The sequence below is a fragment of the Anarhichas minor genome, unplaced genomic scaffold (genome assembly GCF_050575085.1).
Source record: "Anarhichas minor isolate MPS153535 unplaced genomic scaffold, ASM5057508v1 ptg000025l, whole genome shotgun sequence".
In the NCBI taxonomy this organism is placed as follows: domain Eukaryota; kingdom Metazoa; phylum Chordata; class Actinopteri; order Perciformes; family Anarhichadidae; genus Anarhichas; species Anarhichas minor.
In genome coordinates, this window is record NW_027466471.1 from 11,807,548 (window position 1) to 11,831,045 (window position 23,498).

Here is a 23,498-nt window from a genome sequence, read left to right on the forward strand (position 1 = left end):
ATAAACATACCTGTTATCTTGTATACAATACTGAACTATTAAAATAATGGGCAGATTCATGTTTAGAGAAAAAATAATTATTTTTTTTTAAATTGTCTAATCAACCAAAAATTTCGCGGACCCCCTGCAGTACCTCTGGTTTAATACATTTAATGAGTAAAATACTGTAACATATAATATCCTCTATAAGTAAGAATATTGTAAACATATAATACATTCCATAAGTAAACATATTGTGACTTTTTAACATATTTTGACATTCTTATTATTGTGACACTTCTACTCACCACTTGGGGTGTTATTAAATCCTACTAATAATGTTTTTAATACTGAAATCCTTCACAATTGGTACATTTTCAGTGAGATTTAACTATTGCTTAAAGCCAAAATATGCAATGCTTCTTAATTAATACCCTTTAACAGACAGAGCTTTCATTACTTCAGTTAGTGATACTTTTGCTTTCATGTTACCTGGCGGGTCGATAACATTTTTAGTGCAACATCAGAAAGCTAAAACCAACTTAGACACTTGCTGCTCCATGATGGAGCTGACAGATACAGGCCTGGGTTCCTCCAGGGTTACGGTTAGTGAAAAGTGGTTGTTCTTCACTACCTCTGAACCTATAACCAAGCAAATGTGATACATTATTTCTGAAACCTAAAATGACAAGGCAACCAATGCATGGGAAGATGGCCGTCATGAGAATGAGGCTGAGGAGCAAAGCACAGAAACTGTAATAAAATGTCCCACAGGAGCAATGCTGTCAACTATGGTCTGTTTACATTCCCATGCTTTCTTCACAAAAACCCTCTACACGATTAGAGTGGACTAAAATAACCACAGACAGGGATGGTATTAAAATCCGGTGCAAGTTAATGAGCGGTCTGGACAAAAACAACAAACGCCACTGCTGTTGAATCTGAACACTTCTTAATGGCACTCTTTACAAGAGACCTCTGGCAACAACATACTGATCAATATTCACCTTCTGTGAAGTTCAATCTTGGCTGCGAGGTGAGTGTGAGACAATTTACTGCATTAAACATGTACAGATACAGCTATGGTAGATGTAATTTATGTCACAATAAACTGTGAGTAAGGGTGTAACCCAGTGTGACCACAAAGACAATTTTGCTAAATGTACTTTGTGTGAAAATGTGTTGTTTTTAAACATTACACTATTTGTTTAGCAGATAGATGTAGTTAAAAAAGGAATTCATTCTATTAAATGTGCTGTCATTTCTTAATGATTTGGATGGAGTGACAGGACAGAAATAGAGTAAAGGTTGGAAAACTAGTTGAAAAGCTAATGAAAGCTTTCTTCCTACTTACACACTTTGTAGTCCAAATGTTGGCCCCAAACTCTCACTTTCTATTTAGAGTTTTGTTATGAAGACACGACTCAAAAACACTAAGAGCGTGCCAGGAGCGTGCAACACCTCCTGAATGCCTCTCATGGTCAGTCTGTGGTGGGCTCAGCTCAGCGCTGAGATGGCACAGGCTGTGTCATTTCCTGTGGGACAGCAAGGGGACTGCGGACACCGTCACATCCCCCCCAACCCATCCCCACTCTCTGGCAGGCGAAGACAGAGGGTGTCCATGCCTTGCACCTGGGACGCCCAAATGCCAGCTCGGAGGCTTTGGAACCAGGAACCTGTTTCTCAACCCAAGTCCCGCTGTGACCAAAACTAAAGTGGAGCCCCTCTTCCTCAAGCTCACCTCCCAAGGCAATAAGATTGCTTCGCCCCCCGTGTTCACAGCAGAAGGCAGAGGGCAGAGGGAAGGCATGGCTTCGTGGGACGCCACCAGCCGGAAATTATCTTTTGTGTGCCAGCGCTAAGGACGCCAACATGACAGAAGAGCCAGTAGTATGCACGAGGTAAGACTAGTACAGCCAATATCACAGGGCGGTCCCTGTGAAATAAAGTGAAACTCGATAAATACTCTGAATTCTGCAATATAGCAATGTGATAGAGGTGTGTATTACATATTTCATGTGGCTGTGCAAACCCAGTGATCCCCAAAATGAGATCGCATAAGTAGGCACCCAGGAGGATGCAGGCCATGGATAGCTGTCAATCAACTTTCACTGTGAAAAATACCTCATGACCTCTTCCTCCCTGCTGCAGACTGTGGAATAATGGCAGTCTCTGTGGGCACTCTGTGGAATTCCAAATGGGAGTTAGGAACGAGGTAGTTCAATCAGTGGGAAAAGGTCAAGTGCATGCAGATTCTCTCTCCTCTGCTCCGTCTCCATTCCTTTTCCACCCAGTTCCACTTTATGCCCTCCACCTCCAGGGCACTGAGGCAATCAGGGGAAAGGTTGTTATTCCTGCTGCTGCTCGTGACCACATTTAAATATTCAACTGAAAATGCGTTGGTTTCGGGTTTTTCTCCCTTACCTAACAACCGTTGGAAAATCATGCTGCAATTTGATATGGCCGGCTAATTCCCCTGTTATGTCGTGCACCGCCTCAGACAACAGTGGAAGAGAGAAGGCTGGAGGTCATTACCGGAGGATGTTCCCTCTCACTGGTAGTGTGGCTTCGGAAGAGAAGCTGCTAAAAGCAAAGCAAACTAATGGCTCTGGCAGCTCTGACTGCAGAGGCACAGGGCTGTTAGGAAAACTACAATCCCCAGGTGAACCCCCATATTATGTCCCGGGGCTGTGTGTGACATGACCAGGTTGTCTCTGTCAATCAAGCAGGAAGAGGGCTGAACGTGGCCTGACATCGCATGAACCTGGGATATCAGGCCCTCTGGGAACTTCCTGGCTGATTGGCACCGCAGGCCTCCTGGGTGGTGTCACAGTGGTTTACGGCTGCAGGTGTGCTCGTTTGTGTACATGTGTGTACATCTCTGTTACAAGGAGACAAATTCTGGACTTCACACCAGTTGATTTGAGACATAACTGGTGTTGTGCAGTTTGATTTCACTGCTGTTGCATTCATCATTATGTGAAATAGTGTGAAATAGTTCTGTCTCAATTAGAGTTACATAAGTCATTGAATGCAACCAAAAGTATGTTGAAGCAATGTGTGTGTGTGTGTGTGTGTGTGTGTGTGTATGTGTGTGTGTGTGTGTGTGTGTGTGTATGGGTTGCAGCCAGGCCCTGCTGGGGTTAGAGACACGAGGGAACACCCAGGTTTAGCCCAAAGTCTGATTCAATCCCAGAGCAAAAATGGGAGGGGAAGCGAGCTGTGTGATGAACGAAGGCAGGACCTGCAGCGGGCCTGGATAAAGAGCACAGACATGCACACCCTGTGTGACAATGGCATTCTCATAAAATGGCAGGCCTGTCTCCAATTCAACCACCAAGAAAAGAATAAACAAATGAAAACCTGCAGAAATCTGAAAAGATATCATTTTGAAAAATAGCCAGGCATAAATATCCCCACTGACCAGACAATTGAGGGATCCTGGCCCTGTTATTCTTTAGCTGACATGTGGCAGAGTAATTACTGTCTGGGCCAGGGAGGAGGCAGTGTAGTGGTGGGGGCAGCTGGGCCTCCTGTCCAGCCATCTCAATGTTACTCATCACTGGACCGGTGCACCTCCCTCTACCCTCCTGGAGCAGGGCTGTTATGCTCACCCCTGCTCCCTGGACCTTCAGACCCACAGTTGAGGACGACGAACAAGGAGAGGGATTGGTAGCGAGGGAGGTCGCCGCTGGCCGAGGATGGCCAGGGTCAGTGGCATCCATTCACCCCTCTCCCCTTGCAGGGCCTTTCTCTCTCATCTGTCTGGATGGGTGCCCTCTCTCTGGGGCACAACACGATGAGAGGCCCTGGCTCCGCTGACGTCTCTGCCTTTCATGTCTCCATCTAGGGCAGTGGTAGAGAGATGTGGAGGGGAGGACAGCGGAGGGGGCAGGCTACAAATGTCACCCATAACGGGGGATTTAATTAAAAATGACAGGGGCTGGCGCTGGAGAGTGCAGCCACATATGCGTGGAATTTGGGCGCAGTGAAAGCAAGTGCCTATGATTTATAATTCAAGTAATGATCTGCACTCCTTTTAATTTTACGGCCAAAGAAAGAAATATCAAAAGGCCTCTGTGAGGCTAATCCAATATGATATTTTTAAGGGCAGGCGGTCAGTGGCTTTTTGAAAAGCCAGCTTCTCTGTCTCTCATTCTGCTTTGCGCTCACTCTCCCCCACTTGTTTGTCTTTCCCCATCTCCCTCTGCCACTCCCTCCTTTCTCTCCCCTGCCCTCCCCGCTCTACAGTACCCCCCCCCCCCCCAGACATAGAGCGGGCTGTGATAATGGAAACATCCCGCTCTCCGCCTCCCGTTTCTCCCGCTAAGCTCTGTGCGCTTGGGGGAAATTGATTGTCTGGCGAGCCGATCTGAACGCTTCCAGCTGATGGTAGAGCCAGTTAAGTCCTTTTTTATTGAGGGTATGAGGGATTTTTAATGGGAGTCGCATCAATGATCTGTGCAGCCACTCGGCATCTGCATGCGGTGGCTTTTGCTAAAACCCTCCTCGCCCTCTCCTCCCAACTGCTGCCACCCCAGTGCTCACACCATATGCACACTACTGCACATTACTGTTGTGTAAAGGACAGCCGATGCAAATGACACAGCTCACCTCTACCTCGCTGCCAGGTAATCCCCCTCCTGTGCTCTCACTCACTCTGTCTCTTTGAGGGGTGTATTCTGGTATTCAGCCTCCTGTTGAGAACCCAGGTCACCTTACTCACAACCCCCATTCCACGTTGGCACAAACTGGGCCACGAACAATCAATCATGGGGACCTGCTCAGCGTGGTGACCTGAGTGTGCCCACTTCTGCAGCCAGACCCACTGTCTGCCTTTCTGCACCCCTTCTGGGCCTGGGTGAACAATTGCCTTATTGAGGCCAAGAACTGCACAGTGGTGGAAATTCAACACTTGCTTCCCTCTTCCCCCTCCAAGGACAGAAAGGAGGCTATTATGTTCAAACATCCTCATTATCAACCTCAAGTCAGTCGCTGTGGTCATTCAATCAAAGGGTTTAACAGGTGGAGAAAGAGAGGGAGAGTCAGACAGAGAGGGTCAGTGAGAGGGAGTGCAACGGGAAGACTGGAGACTGTTCTTTTTCTCTATTGATTTGAGTCCTGACTCCCACTGGCTGCTCCTCAATAGAGGACCCGGAGAGGAAGTGGGCTAATCCTGCGAAATTGGAAGGAGGGAATCGATTAAGACGACTGTTGAGGACTCCCTCCATTTCCCCTCCCTTCCTCTCCTCGTCTTTACCTTCTCTAATTCTATTTTGCGCAGTTTGTCTTTGTCCTCTCTTTCACTATACCTCTCTGAAACCTCATTAGTGAGGCTGGTTGAACCCCACTCAGCTGAAGAGCTGCCCCTTCCAAATGCACTTGGAGCTCTGTTTGTGTCTCTCGTTCCCTCTTTGTTCTCCTATGCAGTTCCATATGAGACATCCATACAGGCCAGCAAAAAACAACTCAAGATCTGACACAGGTGGCGCCCAGTCACCTTGTTGTTTGTGACTTTCCTCTGTCGGAGGCGAGTGGAGTGTGATGTTGACCTGAGAAGTAGCTAATTGGCCAGTGAGAAGCAGAGAAAGAAGAAGGCAGTGCTTTATTTCTTTGCCTTTCACTGGGCTGGTTACAGGCCTGATACAATGTCCCACTGATGAGGAAGCGCAGAACCTGCAACTCCCACTAAGCCTCCCCTAAGCTGAGGTAAAAAGTGGTAGGTTAGTGCTCCACTGCTCTCCATCCGCCAGTCTGTTTAATCGGCTTGAGGTAGCTCGTAGGCCTGCCACGTAAACAAAGGCCACTAAAGACTCTAGCAGCATTCAATAGGGAGAAAAGACATTTCTTCCCTTCATCAGAAAACAGACTCGCCGCAAAAAGCTTATCCAAAAGCTTCAACAAAATTAGGGAGAAATTCACCTTCCAGATGCCTGACTGCCGCAGCCCTCTCTAATCCCAAACTGGTTCAAACTAGTTTTGCCAGCTCTGTAACAGTTTTCAGCCCTGGCTCATCTCCGTCCCTTTACACCATTTTGTGAGTGGACAGAGGGTGGTGCTCGGGGAGCAAACAGAGCAGCTGTCATGCTTTACAGGCGGCCGGCACAGCCTGGGCCAGACACTGTAAATGTTTACAGACCCTCAGGGTCACCCAGGGCCAGTGAGGCACGTTAAACACTGTCTGTTCAGCCCTGTTGCCACGACTGCACAATCAGCACAGCTAAACAGCCCCCCTCACAATGAGTAGCCAAACAACATGGCAATCCAAGGTCTAAGTGCAGAGCGAATGAAACTGTTTAGAATTCCTCAGAGTAGCGGGCAAAGTGACAAACAACAGAAACCGGAAAGTCTATTTTCCTTCACTTATTCACAGTCGGGGTTAACCACCCGGTTCCATCATTCACCATGACCGATAGATTAAAAACAAATGGCGAACACAAGCCTCACTCATTTCTTAGCTTTGGGCGAGCTGAACTCTTGACCCACATCGCTCCCAATCACTTTGTTAACTCACATTTTCGTCCAAGGGCTTGCAGAGGCTCCAGGGTCTTGCTGGCACACACCGGGTGCTGGGGTGGAGGGTTTTGCCTCCTCTGCAGACAGGCCAGCATCGCGAGGTGGGCACAGTACTACAGCCGGGGGAGTTATGCGGCCAACCTGGAGCAGAAAAAGAGAAAGAGAAAGAGAGGAACGTTGAGTGTGTTGAGCAGGATGATTCGAGGTCAGAGCTCCATGGCCGTGTTCGCTAAGCCAGCAGCAGCTGGCTCTGGGCTAGACGGGCTAGGGTTCTCACCCAAGATTTAATGGGGAAAGAATGCCTACACTACAGCTGCCTGCCTCTCCGCTCTGTGTGCTGAATGATAAACACACACCTGCACTGGGGCAGCATGGTTGACAAGGGTTCAGAGCACAGTCCAGGCCAGTCACTCTGCAGCTTCAAACAGCACATCCACACAGCCATTCAACCGCATCTCCCGTCTGCGAAACAGTCCTCAAAACAAACACACAGGCACACTCAGAAAGTAGAAACACTCAGGCACATTCCTTCCAGGGCAGCGCGTACATGGTGATTGATGGCGTTATCTATGGACAGCAAAAAAATGGTAATGTTGAAAAAACAGCAGTCTGTCTGCTGCAACTTAACATGCAACAGCTCTTAGGGACTGTCAGGAAAGGCCTGGGGACTGAACGGTGTCTGGATGTATGTGTAGCTGTGTGTTGAACTGTATAGCTGCACGTGTGTGTGTGTGTGTGTGTGTGTGTGTGTGTGTGTGTGTGTGTGTGTGTGTGTGTGTGTGTGTGTGTGTGTGTGAAATGCAATGGGTTGGGAGGGAGAGACTGCCAACCGTACATCAGGGCTAGTGACGGCACTAATCAATCTCCCTCTAGGCCATAAATCTCCAGCTCTATACTCCCCCTTTTCCCCACAGCCACCTTCACTCTGGAACAGGGAGGCAGTTGCTGCTAGTTTCCTTTCAAAAAGCCCATCGCAGCCCTGATGTGTGTGTGTGTGTGTGTGTGTGTGTGTGTGTGTGTGTGTGTGTGTGTATATATATATATAGATAGATAAAAACATACTGCTCCTTCTCACCAGAACCCTCAACAATCGGGTAGCATAGCAGACCTCATTCATCAGCAACATACCAGTGTCACATAACACAATGATGACTGATTACTAAGTCTTCTACTTGGATTACGTGCAGGATGAGAACAGCTCAAGCAAACCATCTAGGTCCAGATAGTGTTTTCATATGATAAGGATCGAGATTCACTCTTCTGTAGTTCACTTAGCGGATATTGTTTGGTTTCCAGGAAACTATGAGCCCTTACTGTACTGACTATAACTCTGCAGAAGCCCAGTCTCACCTAAAAAGCATGCCTGCCTCTGTACAAAGCATTGTGGGCTTAATCTTCGCTCTGCATGTGTTTGAGCCTCATGTCCAAAATGCATCGATATGAAACACTATCGTTTCCATCTGGGCTGGTCTCCTCTCATATTAAAACAAAGAACAGAGGCAAATATTTCATCCGTGCTGTCAGTGCCAGCGTCTCCTGCCATGATGCGTGGCAGATTATTGAAAAATGATTTCTCATGCGCCTGTCACAGGCTTGTCCCCTGTTATTTATTTTCTCAGTGAATCACTAAATGAACATTTAGCCACCTGCCATCAGTCCATTACTTAGTTTTATAGATTATCATTTAAAGAAAGCAATTATAATGATTACAAGATAAATTAATGGCAGTTCATAAAGCGCCAGCTCCTGTTCTTTCTCATTTCAGGAATAAAGCACACCATAGATCACCAGTGAAAAACCTCCCAATTTTAAAAGACTAATAGAAGCATTCAATCAAACTAACCTTTACACAACACGACAAGTAAGATGAGTTTAAAATTACATCTATATATTTACGTGCAGTTTTATAGAATGAGTTTAACAGAATCAAAGAATTCACATCCATCCAAGATAGTTATTATAATTTCATAAATGCTTTCTTTTCAGACCACGCTGAAGCATCTCACCTTGAACAACAAAAAATGTCTTCTTCACATTCTGAACCCACTGAACGTGTTAACTTGTAAAATGTGAATAGTACCATTTAAAATATCATTTAAATCAGAAATGACTGGATTTTCATTAAAAGGTGTATTTGTATAAACTTGAACAGCCCTCCTCACACAGATGGTGTGTAAAGTGCTAAAGTGTGGATTGAGAAATTGAGGAAGGAAGCAAGATAGACAACCACAACACAACTTACTGCCTATAATTAAGGTTGAATGACTATCCCGGTCTGAATAGTTAAAAGATTAGAAGCAGGTGTTAAAGAAAAAAAGCAGCACCCCAAGCAAACATTCAGTCTTTCACTCTTAAAAAATATTTTTTAATAAAACATTATTCACAAGACATTTAATTTGACCTCATTGCATAAGGCTTGTATAAAACACTTAACACTCCAAGTCAAAAATATGTATTTTTCAAACATTTCAGAAGCAGCACAAAACACAAACCTGGTGGTATGAAAATGATGTCAGTAAATTCAATCTTTATACTCTTGTTAATTACACAGCTCACTCTCTCACATACACACACACACACACACACACACACGCTGCAGATGGAAGAGAGGGGCCACTCTATTTCTCGCCAGGTGCTTGAGCAAAAAAGGTCGCTTGCAGTGCCATTTCCTCTCACACACAGGCAGGCCTGGCCCAAACACACTGGCACTTTGAGCTCATTACTGGCTATTCACATAATCCTTTCTCTGTGTCCTCTCTGTGAGGATACTAATTTCACAACGAGCCCATCCTCACAGCCCACTTGTTAAAAGATAGTGGTTGAGAGAGAGAGAGGAAAGGGACACACGGTGTAGATTGAGACTAAAAGCTAGTCTTAACTGGGGGATACCTCCACAGTTCTCCCCTCGCTGAAATGAAATACAATTGTGTAACTACCCTGCATTTTTCTCCATTTGCTACTCACCAAATGTATTCCGAGGCATTATACTTCGCTGAAAGAGACCCACTTTTTTTCAATTCAATTTCAAGAACCAATTTTCTCCTATTATTGACTTTAAGAGCGAGGCAGAAGGAGCAAGTCTTTGGCTTGTTTGTCATGTTCCCCTTTCCCCTAATCTCCTCCCATTAGGTTATTGTACTTAGCAGATGTCTATCAGAGGCAGGGAATTATCTCCAAACCAAAAACCCTGTGACCCATCATCCAGCTGCCCTAAAAACAGCCCATCATGCCCAGGTCTATCCCTAGGATGGTGCTGGTGTGAGCACACACACACACACACACACACACACACACACACACACACACACACACACACACACACACACACACACACACACACACACACACACACACACACACAGCGCTTGAAAAATCACCTGCACTTCACTCACTCATCAAATCCACTCACAAGTCTCCTATTACACCAGTGTGGGGATATCTCAAAAGCCAGGATGTCTATCGGCTCTTTCCCGTTCTGCCAACGCTGCTGCAGGGTTTGCTATGGGGGGCGGAAGATCAGTCCCCTGAGATGAGGGAATAAGCTGGAATCAAGAGGCGGTGGGCTTGGTTGGCAGAGGGCTATTTCTAAGTTAAAAGGTTCTTAAACTGCAGAGGAGATCAGAGGAGATGGCTCCCCACGCCCAAAGCTGTCTGCCCAGATAAGCATCCTGCCAACTGTGGGGTGTAACAGGGTGGTCATGGGTGAATAGACGGCGAGTATGTGTGTGTTTTTGAGCTACACATGTTTCATTTGAAAGAAAGAATGAAGCAGCTGAGACTTCGGCTGGGTATTAAAGCCCAATATGTTTGGTCAGATTCATAGTCCTGTTTAGTTATTGTTTGATCAGATTCCTGTGTGCAAAGCTCTTGTATAGCTGCTTGTGTTTAGAAAACATTTAACATTTGGGAACTGTTGTCAAATAAAATTAGGTTTTGTAGAAAAACCAGCCCAGTATCCTATGAATAATGTAATATTAGATATGTCCACACCTCAGGATTTATGTCCAATGTCAAGTAGCGTTCCCTATACGTAGCGTGGATGAAAGCTAAGGAGTGGAGGACGGTGTGGTAGATGTCTGACAGTTACAGCATTGCAACTGATGTCCACCCTTTTCTTAACTTTCCAAACCCTTACCATACTGTCACCATGTTTTATTTACTCTTACCACAATCTTTACAAAACGTTTACCATAACGTACATACATGCAGAGATGCAGGAATTGCAATCATTCATTAGCATTGAAAAAAAATAATAAAGGGGATAATGTTGTAATTTAAGGTTTGCAAAACCGTCCAATACCAATGGACTTGTCTGGCAATGAAGGTGTTAAAAACCATGCTAATATATTTCAAAGTACTAACGTACCGGAAAAGGTATAATTTTGGTATTGATGCTGAAAGCCAGTTGCCAAGCTTCTATAGAGGTTTGACTGTCTCACTTAACGTGTCTCCAGTGAAGTTCACCCTCCCAGTGGAGGACCAGCCGTGGTCTGGGAGCCTGGCAGACAGCCTCCACAATGAGCAGAGGCGGGGCTTCGACCTAATTGAATGGTGACCCTGCCGTCTCACTGTGGGACGCCCTATGCAATGCTTTTAACAAGCTGCTGTGTCTCCCCTCTTAATAAGCCCAAACAAGTTAATCCAATCGACACACTCAAACCCTTTCTTTTTCTTTAACAAGGCACTGCCTCTACCCCCTTAATCCCCCTTCTCCGTCACCATACCGTCACATGAATGGAGGGAGAGTGAAAGGCTCCATTAGGAAGGAGTGGCAGTAAACCCCTTCAGCTCGGTACTTTCCACACATCCGCACTAAATAATTTGCAACCATACTGTATATTCAAAGCACACACACACACACACACACACACACACACACACACACACACACGCACCCACACACACACACTAATGCTCACATGTGCCTGATATAAAACTGGTCCACTTGGATGTGGCACACAATGAGAGGGTTATGTTCGCCGACCCTGATCCGCACACTAACAACAAAACACACAAACAAAAATTGTGAGGGGGACGTTTGCCGACAGGCACGCACTCTGGGACATAAAAAAGGCATTGTTAACAAACCCTCCCAGCTCCACAAACAAGAGCCACTGATTCCCAAACAATACAAGCCCCTGGATGCACTCACCCACCAGCTCTGCACAACCTCACACCAGCACAATAAATAACCTGCACAACAAAAGGCCATTGTGTGTAAAAGCCTACAGTTTAGGCATTATTGCCATGATATACAGCGTTGGAATAACATATTGGCAGCGGATTGTTATATATACGATGCAGCATATCACTGTTATTGGGGCTTATACAACCTTCTATGCTGCGCAGTCGTATTTATAAGACGTTTCTCTGCAGATGAAGGGCATCTTGGCAAATACACTCGGCTGTTAGCTTTCTTTACTCCAGTCAGCTTCAATAGCTTCACCCATGGGATGAAGGGTGAGGAATGTCTGGCAGTCCAACAGCAGCGAGACGTCTGTCATCTCTAATCAAAACACGCCTGCCTAGACTAATGTCAACCCTGTAATAGCAATGAGGACTAATTGACTTCACAGCCAACTGCTGCATCTTTGTGCTGGGCGAAGTTTCATTAAATAACAGCCCCAGAAGGCAGCAAGTATGCAGAAAATAGCTGAAATCCAGCAAATTAAGATGAATGAAATTTAAATTCAGATTCATGTGGATGTGTTACAAATACTGGGATGAGGGCTTTTGAACGTCTTATGAAACAATGAGAATATCATTGTGTATTCAACTTTATATTTCAAGCCCCTACCTGAGCAGCATTCAAGGTGGCATGTCCAATCAAATGGTCTTGTTAGATTCAGTACTAGCCTCCAGGTGTAGATGGTGGATTAGCGGCTAGTGAGTAGCCCCACTGTGGTCCAGCTCACACGGTACCGTCCACTTCTGGCACCACAGATTCGTAACATACTCTGCTTCTTTGTGTGATTTTGAAATTTAAAAAAAATGTCTCCACATATTGATTTTCTGAAGTATTACATGTGCAGCTTTTAGTAGAGTTCCCCACAGAAGTCTTTGCATACTCCTCTTTTTACACCTCCACCATAGGTGAGCGGTGCACAGAGGCAGAGTGAGCTAAGCCCGGATCAGCCTGACCTTGACATGTGGAATCAACAAGTACCCTGAGCATACGAGGGTTATGTTACTTGACCTGAGAGCTAATTCAATAAGATAATGATCTTTCAGAAACGTTTACTACAGACTTGACAGAGGAGGGACACATAACAGGATGTAAGGAAGAACCAGGCTGCATTCAGCTGGTATAGAAGATTCCAATAGAGGCTGTGAGAGCTGAGATGTATTCACAATAAAAGAAGGAACACTATTTAATAGAAACCAGCTTTAAACTCATAAAGCTTGAAGCTCAACACTAAAATACTAAACATAGCAGTGTGACAAGAGTCTAAATGCACAGTTTTTAAATAGTGGCACACATGTTCTTGTTTTTATTTAAATTATAATTGAGCAATGAGACGTAAAAGTCCACGACAACAAACAAAATCCCCAAGTCATAATTGACATAGCCTTGTATTTCTGTTTTAAAAAGCCGTCTATCCTGAGTTCCACTCTGACTTGTGCTCAGCACACGCCTGCGGTCCCATGCTAGGAGAATCCCCTCTGTAAAATCTGATGGTTTGCAGCACAGTGCAAGCAAGGTGCTCTTACAACACGACTGAGCCTCTGTGCTCCTGCTGATGCCAGCGAGGGACTTTGAGCAATGAGAGCGTGGCTTAAGATTGTCAGACAAACCACAGGGGAGACGCATCCTCTTCTCCTCTTATTGCCTCAGCCTTTGTTGCATTGTTTTGCGAGGCAGCAGCATCAGTTGTCATCTAATACCACTTTCACACAGAAAACCCTGCTTATGTTGTGACATATTGAATAGATGTGGAGGGTAGCTGTGGAGTTTACTGAACTGTTGATTGCAGATACACCGGAGGATACATCAAAGGGCTGCTGTTGACAAAATACCTCCTCAAAGGACAGTTTTAATTGAAATGAATTGAAGACAAGTTTGGCTGCATTAAAAACTAATTTAATATCACTCTAAAAAATAAAATAAAACTTTTGCTGCAGATGCAACCTCACCAGGCAGGACTTTCGAACATAAATCACAAACCCTCCACACTAACTTCAGCCAAATGTGAAAAATGAGCTGTGCTTTCTTGGTTTTCATGCGAGGATTTATATTTCCCCAGAAAACCTTATTACATACCATTTGTAAAGCATTGTTGATATTGCAAAATTTCTTATCCCAATGTGACACAATCCTTTATTGTCTCAGACAGGTCCATTCACGGCTTAACGCAACAACAATAAAACAAGGGCTCTTTTTTTCCCTCTACCCATCCTATGGTGGCTCGCTTGAATATTCAAACAGTGTTCATTGTCTTTTTGTTTTGTGTTCATTGTTTGTTGTGCTGTCATTCCTCAGCTTGGCTCCTGAACTTCAAAGAAAGGCTTATGTCAATTTATGATGAAATGGAGTGAGCAGGCGAGAGAAAAGATGGAGACAGAGAGAGGGAAAACCTTCACGCAAAATGGCCCTGCCTCAAAATGTATGCTTGTTAATGGGTGTTCAATAAATCAATGGAATATAATTAAATTCAAACAATGTGATTTCTTCTCTCACTTGCCGAAGCCTGACTCCAAACATCGCTCTCCGCAGAGCCTAAGGTGACCCCAATTCCCATGGTCCAAAGGCGGACTCCGCCGTCTTTCTCTGGAGGGTGTCATAGATCCAATAGTCAGTCATGCATAACATTAGTGCGTTGTGAAGCCCACAAGGCAATCAAATAGTGCACCGTTGAAATGTTGACACTGATCTCATTTGATATATTTGAAGTGTGACAAAGCCATTTTTGCTCTGCTGGATATTACAGACTATAAAAGAGAGGATGACACAAGCGCTCACAGCTAAGCTGGAAAAGGAAGCAGGCATTTTTCTCCCCATATTCTCCCCACATTGCAGTTTCTGTCACCGAGACTCAGCAAGCCTTTCCCGTTACTCCGTAATGTGTGCTATCCAGCTGTTGTCATCCTGCTCCCTCTCAAAGCCGGCCCTGACCATGCCAGCAGAGGGAATCCAATTGGGCAGAGTGGGAGGTGAGTCTGCGGTTGGTAATCACCTGCTGGCTAAAAGGCACAGATGGCACAAACACCAGCAAGATGTTGTCGTGCAGCAGCAATCCAAGAAGTCTTTCTGACAGGCCGACAGACAAACACAGAAACCTGAGAAACCCACAGCGAGCTGAGGAATCGCAGCGTGCAGATTTGAAGCAGAAACCTGGCGACCTGGCAGCAAGTGAGCTACCTGAAGTACAAAGAGTTAAAGCATCGATCTCGTGTTTTCACAGGCAAGGTCTTGGTGTCACAGCTCAGTGATTGGGGAAAGTGAAAAAAATGGGCAGGTTGTAATGATTTAAATTGGTAGATGCTTTCCATGACAAAAGCAAAGTGATAAGGGTTCCCGTTATCAGCGAGTTTGACCAGCCACGGCGAGAGAATTGAGAAGCGAGGTCATCACGGAGATAACAGCATATGAGGAGACTGATTATCTTTTCCTTCTCAAGTATTTTGGATACATTCCGTCGCTGCTGTGATTTATTTTAGACCAAAGTCTTGCTCTCACGTTTCAGGTCTCAGGACTACACATCAGGGAGAACACGGCTGGTCTCCACCCGCTCAGACTTGAGCTGCCGTGACTTTAAATCTTCTGACACGCTGGAGACAGTAAATTCAAGTTTCCACCGGGATTAACAGAAGATATACACTGATACATTTAACTACAACAGTTTGAGCGAACGTGCAACTGTCACTGAAATCAGGTGCAGAGCCTGTTAGCTTTTCTCTCTCAGCTAGATGAAGGAAGTTGGACGAAGTCATTTAGTTTATTGATGTTGCTTGCAGAGATTTGTTTATGGTACTCAAGGCTCCCAACACATCAAACATACCAGAGTAAAAACGCCCCGGAGACATCCCTCTTTCTGAAGACTCCCCAGCAGATGAGCTCCTTCTGCTCTGTGTGTTACTGCTCGTGCCTTGGTTTGTCCTTCACAAGAGACAGGTAACACTGCCAAGACCCAGTAATTAGTGCAGATGGAGACTGTAATACTCTCCTCCCCTCCCTGCAGAAATGCCAAGGGAGGCAATCTATAAATTCCTGCATATTAATGCAATTTAAAACCACTCCAGACACCTTGCTGGAGGCAGGTGATAAAAAGGTGAAAGGCAGACTATCTGGCACACAGCTGCTGATATGTCGGTGACATCAGTCCTGTCTCAGCAACTTCCTGGCCCGACACCCCTCAACACACACGCACTCACAGAAATAACTTGATAATCTATCTCCTCTCTCAGAAAATGCTCTCCAAATCCTGACCTTAGGCCTTACAACTGGGTCTCTATCAATAATTAAATGGTAATCTAAAAACCCATTTTAGTTGGGTCATCTTTCTGCGCCATTGTCCCGGCTTTTCTTCTTCCTCCGTCTATTTTCTCCTCTTTCTGTAAGATCTAGTTAGAGATTCCATTAGCATGAGAGAGCAGGCTGGTAATTGTCTTCACCCTACTGAGTGATCCCTGGATAGAGGATTAGGCGGAGAGAAAGCCCTATTTCAACTCGGAGCACAGATGCTGCCCAAAGCCACCCACTCCAGATTAGATTAGACTGCAGAGGGATGAAACCGACTGGTAACTTCAAGCAACATTAGACAGAAAGTGTGGACAGGAGGAGAAACTTTTGTTGGCCTTTCACCAGCAGCTGTGACCCCCGATTTTCTTTTTTCTCTACTCTTTTTGGAATTTTTCTTTTTAATCTACTAATATGCTTTTCTGTTGAAAATGGGGATTTGGGGGAAGGCAGTTTATAATTTCTCTCTCTGTGATGTACAAAGAGTATTTAGAGCTGAATCTCCCTAAATCGTCCCCCTGGGCCACCCTGTCCGTCACTAATCTGCCTGCCGCCGCCCACTCATAAGAAGGTGTCACATTTCTGGCACTTCTCCATGGGATAAGCACTTCAAACACCACAGCTTCTCCTCTTGACCTTTCCACGGAGATGATCGATTAAGCCCGTTGGATTTATTCCATAAACAGGCAACCATTACATCAAAAAGGCGAGAAATTTACCTCAGAGGCAGAACTTAAAATCCATATAAGCTTCACGAGGGTTCCAGTTTTTATTGGCTTTTTCAATCCACTTCTCGCAGCACATTAATAAGCACAGCGCCTTTTCAGGGGCTGTTTTTGGTATCTGAATCACTGCAGTTCTCTACCTGTAATTATTGAAGCAAATCACAATAACAGAGTGAAATTCAACTGCTATCTGTACTCTATAAACCAGTGATGCAGAAAAACTGTTTAGCTCACTTCCTCTGCTAGAGTGGGATAAAGTAGAGTACAAAATGCCTGAAAAGTTTTAAAAGTGAAACACTGCAAATGGCTGCTTTGTGAAAAGCAGCATTGTCTCTCACCAGCATTGTGCTTCTCACCTGTCCAGGAAGCTCTGTGGGGTAAACCAAGGAACAACCAAGGCCAGTAAAAAGGTCTGCTTGCTGCATGAGCCATTAAGTTACAACACTGCAGGCTTCCTGTTTTCATGCTTGAACACTTTCTACATGCTTTCAGCAAGGACAAGACTAAACAACCTCGAGTGGAACACCAGGGAGGAGAAACCCAGGAAGACAAAGAGTAGTTCAACAACAGAATGCTGTAAAGCACAACAAATCACACGTCACTGCGAATCCTATTTGTGAAAGTTAAAACAGGAAATCTAAAACCAGTTTCATTTCAACAGAAAAGGGGAGAGCTTCCTCTGCGGAGCCCGACCATACTCCTCCTGTTTGTGATCACAGTGGCCAGCGAGCTCTGCTTCAGCTCTGAGGGACTCCTGCTCTATGGTAATCACATCCTATTTGAATAATGAGGCAATACCACCACTCTTGCCGCCCAATCCCCCTGCATCCTTGACTAGAGTCTTTGATAGACACTAATTCTAGCTCCATCTATAAAGCTCCTCTCATGCATTTTTAATAGAATCTATTACTTTAGGATTAAATTATAAAAGACTGTCCTCCTTAAATTTTTAATAGTTTGCATAATTGGTATCAGGACCTGAATGCGAACCATAAAAACCCAGTTTGTACAGGACTGTGCTGCAGAACGAGCCAGACAAAACCACACAGCACCGCTGCACAAAAGAATGACACACACAGCATGACACTATCGTAGACAAGTACATATCTGCCCACCCCCGTGCACGCACATGTGAGCATGGCCATTGCTGCTTTGGGTTCATTGCCGTGGAGAATTAAGCGGTGTGAGCTCAGCGCTTTGAATGACGGGGACAATAAGGTCAGGGACCATGAGAGCTGCCTTTGGCTGCTGAGCTCCTGCAGGAGCCTGAGGCAGGAGGAGTCACCTGATGGAAACAGGAGTCGTAAACCAGGTGTCCATAGACACCTGCTGCCACTATGTCATCTGTGACCACAACAGTCGCCGGGGCAAACAGCAAAAACTACTTAGCAGGTTTACAGCCTCCCTCTTTGTCCCCACAGTCACCGATAACTGTGTTCAGTCAGCTTAAATGGGAATGTATGTCCCTCCTCTGTTCCTGGTTCGAGGCAGCCATGAGTTAAATGTCATCTGCACTCTCTCACTCGCTGCATCTCCAGCTCAGCTCTTTGCAACAGACAGAGCAAACAGGAGAGCAAATGTGTCGGAGGCATCTCTTCTCAACTAAAGCCCCCTTAGAAATCTATGCACGTCACCATCCCCCAAATTAGCACCGCAGGGACACCCCCCTCACCGCCCCCGCCTGCTGGCGGCAGCTCTTTGGCATATCTGTACCGGGGAAAATATTTCACACTGTATGAATTATTAAGTGCGGGGCCAGTGCTAAGCAGTGTGGAGATAGACCAGTTATTCACAGCTCTATTGGGACGGATGCGTCGGAAACCCGGGCCGCTCGCCTATCAGATCGTTTGTCACGAGTGATAGACAATTTACAATGAGAGAATTTTTCAATTTATTCATTCTGCTGTCACTGCAGTTTTCTACCTCTGCTCATTCCACTCAGTAACCCCCCACCACGTAACTCTGTCTCGTCTGGCGAGGGGGCTCCACGCCTGAACCAACCGCCTGCTTCTCTGCCTGATACTGTTGCTCACTTTGTCTTTCCTCAGCCTTGGGTAAAAAGGTGGAGGTGAAACACGTGCAAAAGACCTGAGGAGAGTAGATCCTGCTACTTTAATCATCTTGACTGAGGTGATGGTGTGTTGGGGACATCGTGTGACAGCTGAGGGGTTCGGGCCCTATTGGTGGAGCTGTGGCTGAATGTGGCTCCGGGATAAAGGAACGGAACAGGAGACAAGGCAGGTGAGGGTGCTTGGAGGACCCACTTTGGATAGAAACAAAAGAAAGATAATAGAATTAAACTGCTTATTTATTTACACTGTCAAAAGCAAGTAAAGGTATGAAGGAGAGAAAAAAGTTAATAAAAGTCTAGATTGTAAATAAATATGTTCAACTATTTGAATCTGTATTGTAATAAAATAATCTTTCCAAAGGCAAAATCATCCTAAAGACAGGTTTTTCTTTTAGTTGATGGGGATTTTATTCAGAATAGCATCCCAGAGGGGGCAGAGTCCTGCATATTTTCCCTATAGAGGAAATGCCAAATAACAACTCTCACGCAGACAAACACAGGACCTCAGCACTAATGTCTGTCAGACTTTACAACATTAATTACTGAAGGTGAACCAGCAGTCAAAACAGCCAAAGATTTGTTTTTTGTCAATTAAAACAGACAAAACCAAAAAACAGACCAGCCTCAAAAGTCTAAGCAGCAGTCTTTTACTATTTCATGTGACGGGAGCTCAAATTCAGGAGAGACAAAAAGGTTTTGTTTTTTTCTTTCTAAGCTGAATATACAAGATAGTGAGAGCAGTTTGACCTGTGAAGCAGCCCAGAGTGTTTCTCTATCTGCGATGCCCTTTGAAAGCCTGACGTAGACGGGTTGCACTGAATAGGCCTTGATGTGAAAGGCAGAGATGTTAGATAAATGTCCTCGCAGCCAAGGCCTCTGCCCTCTTCCTGATGATGCATTCTTATACTCAAATACTCACTTCCCCCCTTACGCACCCACCCACCCACACACACACACACACACACACACACGCAGTGCCAACAATCCCACTGAGGGCAGCATTTGTTTGGGGACAAGGTGACCCCTGTTGCCTAGGGGCCTGTGAACAGGCACAATGAAGGCCTCTCATCCTGCACACACCCAGCCGGCTGTGTTGGGCTGATGACGGGTGGAGGGGTGGTGTGTGAGGGGCATCACTACACCCTGCTACTGCAGTTTTAAACCCCTATTCAGGAAGCCCCCTGAGATAGCTCCTTTCACACCCTGCACAGATGGAGCAAAATCCCCGCTTGTAACCCAGAGTCACGCAGTCAACAGATGGAGCAGCTATTGAGTGAAGGATCGCGCCGGCAGAGGCGGCTCCCCATCCATCCCTGCTGGAAACAATGGGGCAGCAGGTCAAGAGTGCTGTCTCCAGAAGGAGGGGTCAGGGAGGAGGGGCATGCTTCGACACAGTCGAGCTATGCGAGCGCTTTGAAACTGGAGGAACTGAGAGAATGGTTTTTGGATGACGGGCGGAGGGGAGGAGGCTCGTGGCTGGCGGCGGGGATCAGACTTAGGTAGTGGGGGCTTGTGTGTGAATCTGGGACAGCAGTGTTTGTGTTCAACCTGCAAACAAGAACAAAAAAACCATCCCACACTGCGTGCCCACATTTGCATGTTCAGAGGAAACACAGACTCGCAGTTTAACGCACATTTCAAGGACCAACAGTTACAGACACTTGCTTGTCTTTGTGCACAAAAGCAGAGGACTTTATTGTTGATAAAAAGCACTGCAGTGAGGTGATATATGCAGGCAGTAGAGAATACCTTTACTATACTGCAAGACAGTTGCAGTGCCCTCAGGACATTTTTTCATAAAAATAACTTAAGTGAAACTGGTGTCTGCAGCCAGGCCACAATTAGTTATTAAAGTGCATAATTAAAATACAAATGCTTCACTGATTCCGTATTGTTCATATTCTTAATATTCTTTCAGCAGCATCACGTGAGATTACAGGGAAGTGCCAGAATAAAGCCTATAAAAACAATGGCTTTGTATTGTTCTGAAGTCGTTATTAACGGACCGATTTTCTGGGTTTTCAAAGTGAAGAGACAACTGTGAGACAGAGGGTGAACTGCTATGAATAGCTACATGCTCAAATGCTCATGCCTGTATGCATGCACGGGTGCGTGATCACACAGATGATCACAAAGCAGTCACAGCTCTCTGCTGGGGAAAGTATATCCATTTCCATTGAACAGCAGTCTTGCTATCATGTGGCTCTGACCTGGGAGTCAATCAGTCATCTAGGTTGCCCTGCCTCACTGGGTTTCTATGGCCAGAGACGAGACAAAGACACATGGAAGGCAGGCCTATATACGATGATCCCATAACTTCAGAATCTCTATACGTCGTAAATATCCCAACTACTGAGCCGCCAAATGTTCCTCATCCTTGAAAGGTTTGGTTTATGGGGCTATTTTGCACAGGAAGGTTTTCATTACAAAGCAGAAGGTGTCAGGAGGATTGCAGCAATCCTCCATTAGCAACCTCTTGACAAGAAAGTACAGAGACTCAAAAAAAGACTTCCTACCAATTGGGAAATGTTCACAAATCACACCTAATTAAACACGAAAGCCTAGTTCGTGAACTCAGAGTGCAGAAAGCCTTTTCAAGACAGAGGCCAGATAGTTGTTTCTGGGTTGTAGGAAACATACATTTGTGCAAAGACACCGTTATTTAATTCTTGTTTGTGTTTCCTTCAAAAAAACATATCAGCTCACTACTGAGGGACATAAAGGGTCGAGCTGTAATTCTTCCTTCCCTAAGTCAGATCACAATTCATCAATGTTTTGCCATTTCAGAATATGCCGCTGTTATGCTGTTTGAGCCCAGAATTTAAAAAAAATAAAGCTTGTTCCAACCACACTGAAAGGGATCAATAAGTGCATAAAAAAAGGAAATGGCCATAAACACGGGGGCTTTTATTCAGAGTGCCACGATGCAGATGAAAGCACAGAATGCACCTGGAGAGCAAAGCTGAGAGCGGCGGAAGACAAGAGAGCCCACAGAGTTATCAGGTGGGGCCAGAGAGCGGCGTCTATATTCAGACCTCAGCACCATCTATATCTCCACGGCAGCTATTAGATTTCTAATATCGTTGGTTTTAAGGAGGCTCGCCTTTCCTGCCACAATGATGCAGATTCAGCCCCAGTTGCCCCCCCCCCCTTTTTGTTCAGTGTGGTCTCACAAGGTCCTCTCGGTTTTCTGCAAACAATACTGCCGGACCGCCGCCCTTATTTAAAAGATTAATAGGATGCTGTCTCGGCAAAGAAGCAATCAGTGAGGTTTCTGTGACAGCAGAAAAAATGTGAAAACAAGGCAAAGAGGAGAGAACCATTGTCACAGTTACCAACTGGCTGCGGCAGCTCAATTGAGATGGCTGTGGCTTTCAAGCCCAGCTGTCAATCACAGCAGCAAGCATCAATGGGGTAAATTTGAATGATAAAACGATAAGTCATGAGCAGCCGATTTCCCTGTCATCGAGACAGGGCCTGTTTGAGTGTAACTCACTATGGGTGGAGAGATTTCACTGAAGCCATATGGAATTTGGTTTTGCCTCAAGTTGCTGGCTTCAGCCCTCAATCATGACAGAATGTGTAATCACCAAATGTCTTCCTCTCAATCCCTGTTACAATTGGCAGCACGGTGCTGTCACTAGAGATGGGGGAACAAAATGGAAAGCTGACTAAAAGACAAGCTTTAAGTGACACTTAATTTGAGATATCCAGGCATTCTCTCGGCTCCAGTAAACAGGATCCATCAAACTTTGCCCAGAGCCTGTATGAGTCTACAGCTGTCTGTGGGGAGAGGCACAGTATGCCTGAGAGGACTGATGAAGAAATCAAGCGCTTTAAAAGTTTCTAAAGACAACAAGAAGGGGCACAGGATTGATAATGACACATTCAAAGAGCACATTTTCATCTCATCCATGACTATGCAACACGCAAAGCCTTTTCTCCTTTAAAGACAAACTTGCCAAAAAAAACAAACAAGCGAGACAGAAGCTAATGACAGCCTCGGAGAAGACGAGAGAGGGGGTAAAAAAAAAACAACCACAAGTGAGCTGGTAAAGAAGTAAGAGAAAAACACCGAACAGCTGCTTTCTCCCGTCTTCCCTTTGCTCATCCCAGGAGAGTCCCATGTGATCTCCCTGATCCTAGTTTGTGGCTGACAGAGGGGACCGCTGCTCTGTTCATCTCCCCACTCACACGGCTCTGTGCTCCCCCGCCTCACCGTCACTCCGCTGCCAGGAGGAAAAGATGGTGGGGAGGGGGAGCAGAGGGGGGCTACATCAAGGAGAGAGTCTCCCAGTGGGTTCTCGTCAGTTCCAGGCCATTGCACCTTGCTCGCTGGGATTTTGTTTACACACACACACACACACACACACACACACACACACACTAATGGTTACCATAATGTGGTGTGGGTTTTTTTTTTGGGCTGCACAGTCGCATGTTTTGTTTTTAAGAACTGTTATAATAATTTTAACCGTTTCAGTGACAGATCACTGGAAGTTTGTGACAACAAAATGAGTCTGATGCCTCGCAGAGCTTATTTAAGTAGCACAGGAGCAGATAATGTTCAATCGAAACCCAGTGATACGGTTGACGTGGTCAGTGGTATTGTGCAGCCAAAAGGCTTGACACACTTTCATGGTCTTTGGGGACGAGCAGAGAACGGCAGGCTGCCCTTGTGCGTTCAGTCTCTACAGATGTTGCCTTGGAGAGCGGCTGACTGGCTGGCTGCGGTGACAGCTGGACAGCT

At 45.5% G+C, this 23,498-nt stretch overlaps 1 protein-coding gene across 1 annotated transcript in view; it reads right to left on the reverse strand.

Moving 5' to 3' along the window:
* fam222aa (family with sequence similarity 222 member Aa) overlaps positions 1–23,498 on the reverse strand; it is a 45,104-nt gene that overhangs the window by 13,922 nt on the left and 7,684 nt on the right. Inside the window, exon 2 of the mRNA XM_076099340.1 lies at positions 6,494–6,636. Within this exon, the coding sequence (XP_075955455.1) occupies positions 6,494–6,590 (97 nt within the window). The 5' untranslated portion in view covers positions 6,591–6,636. The remainder of the gene's footprint in view (positions 1–6,493; positions 6,637–23,498) is intronic.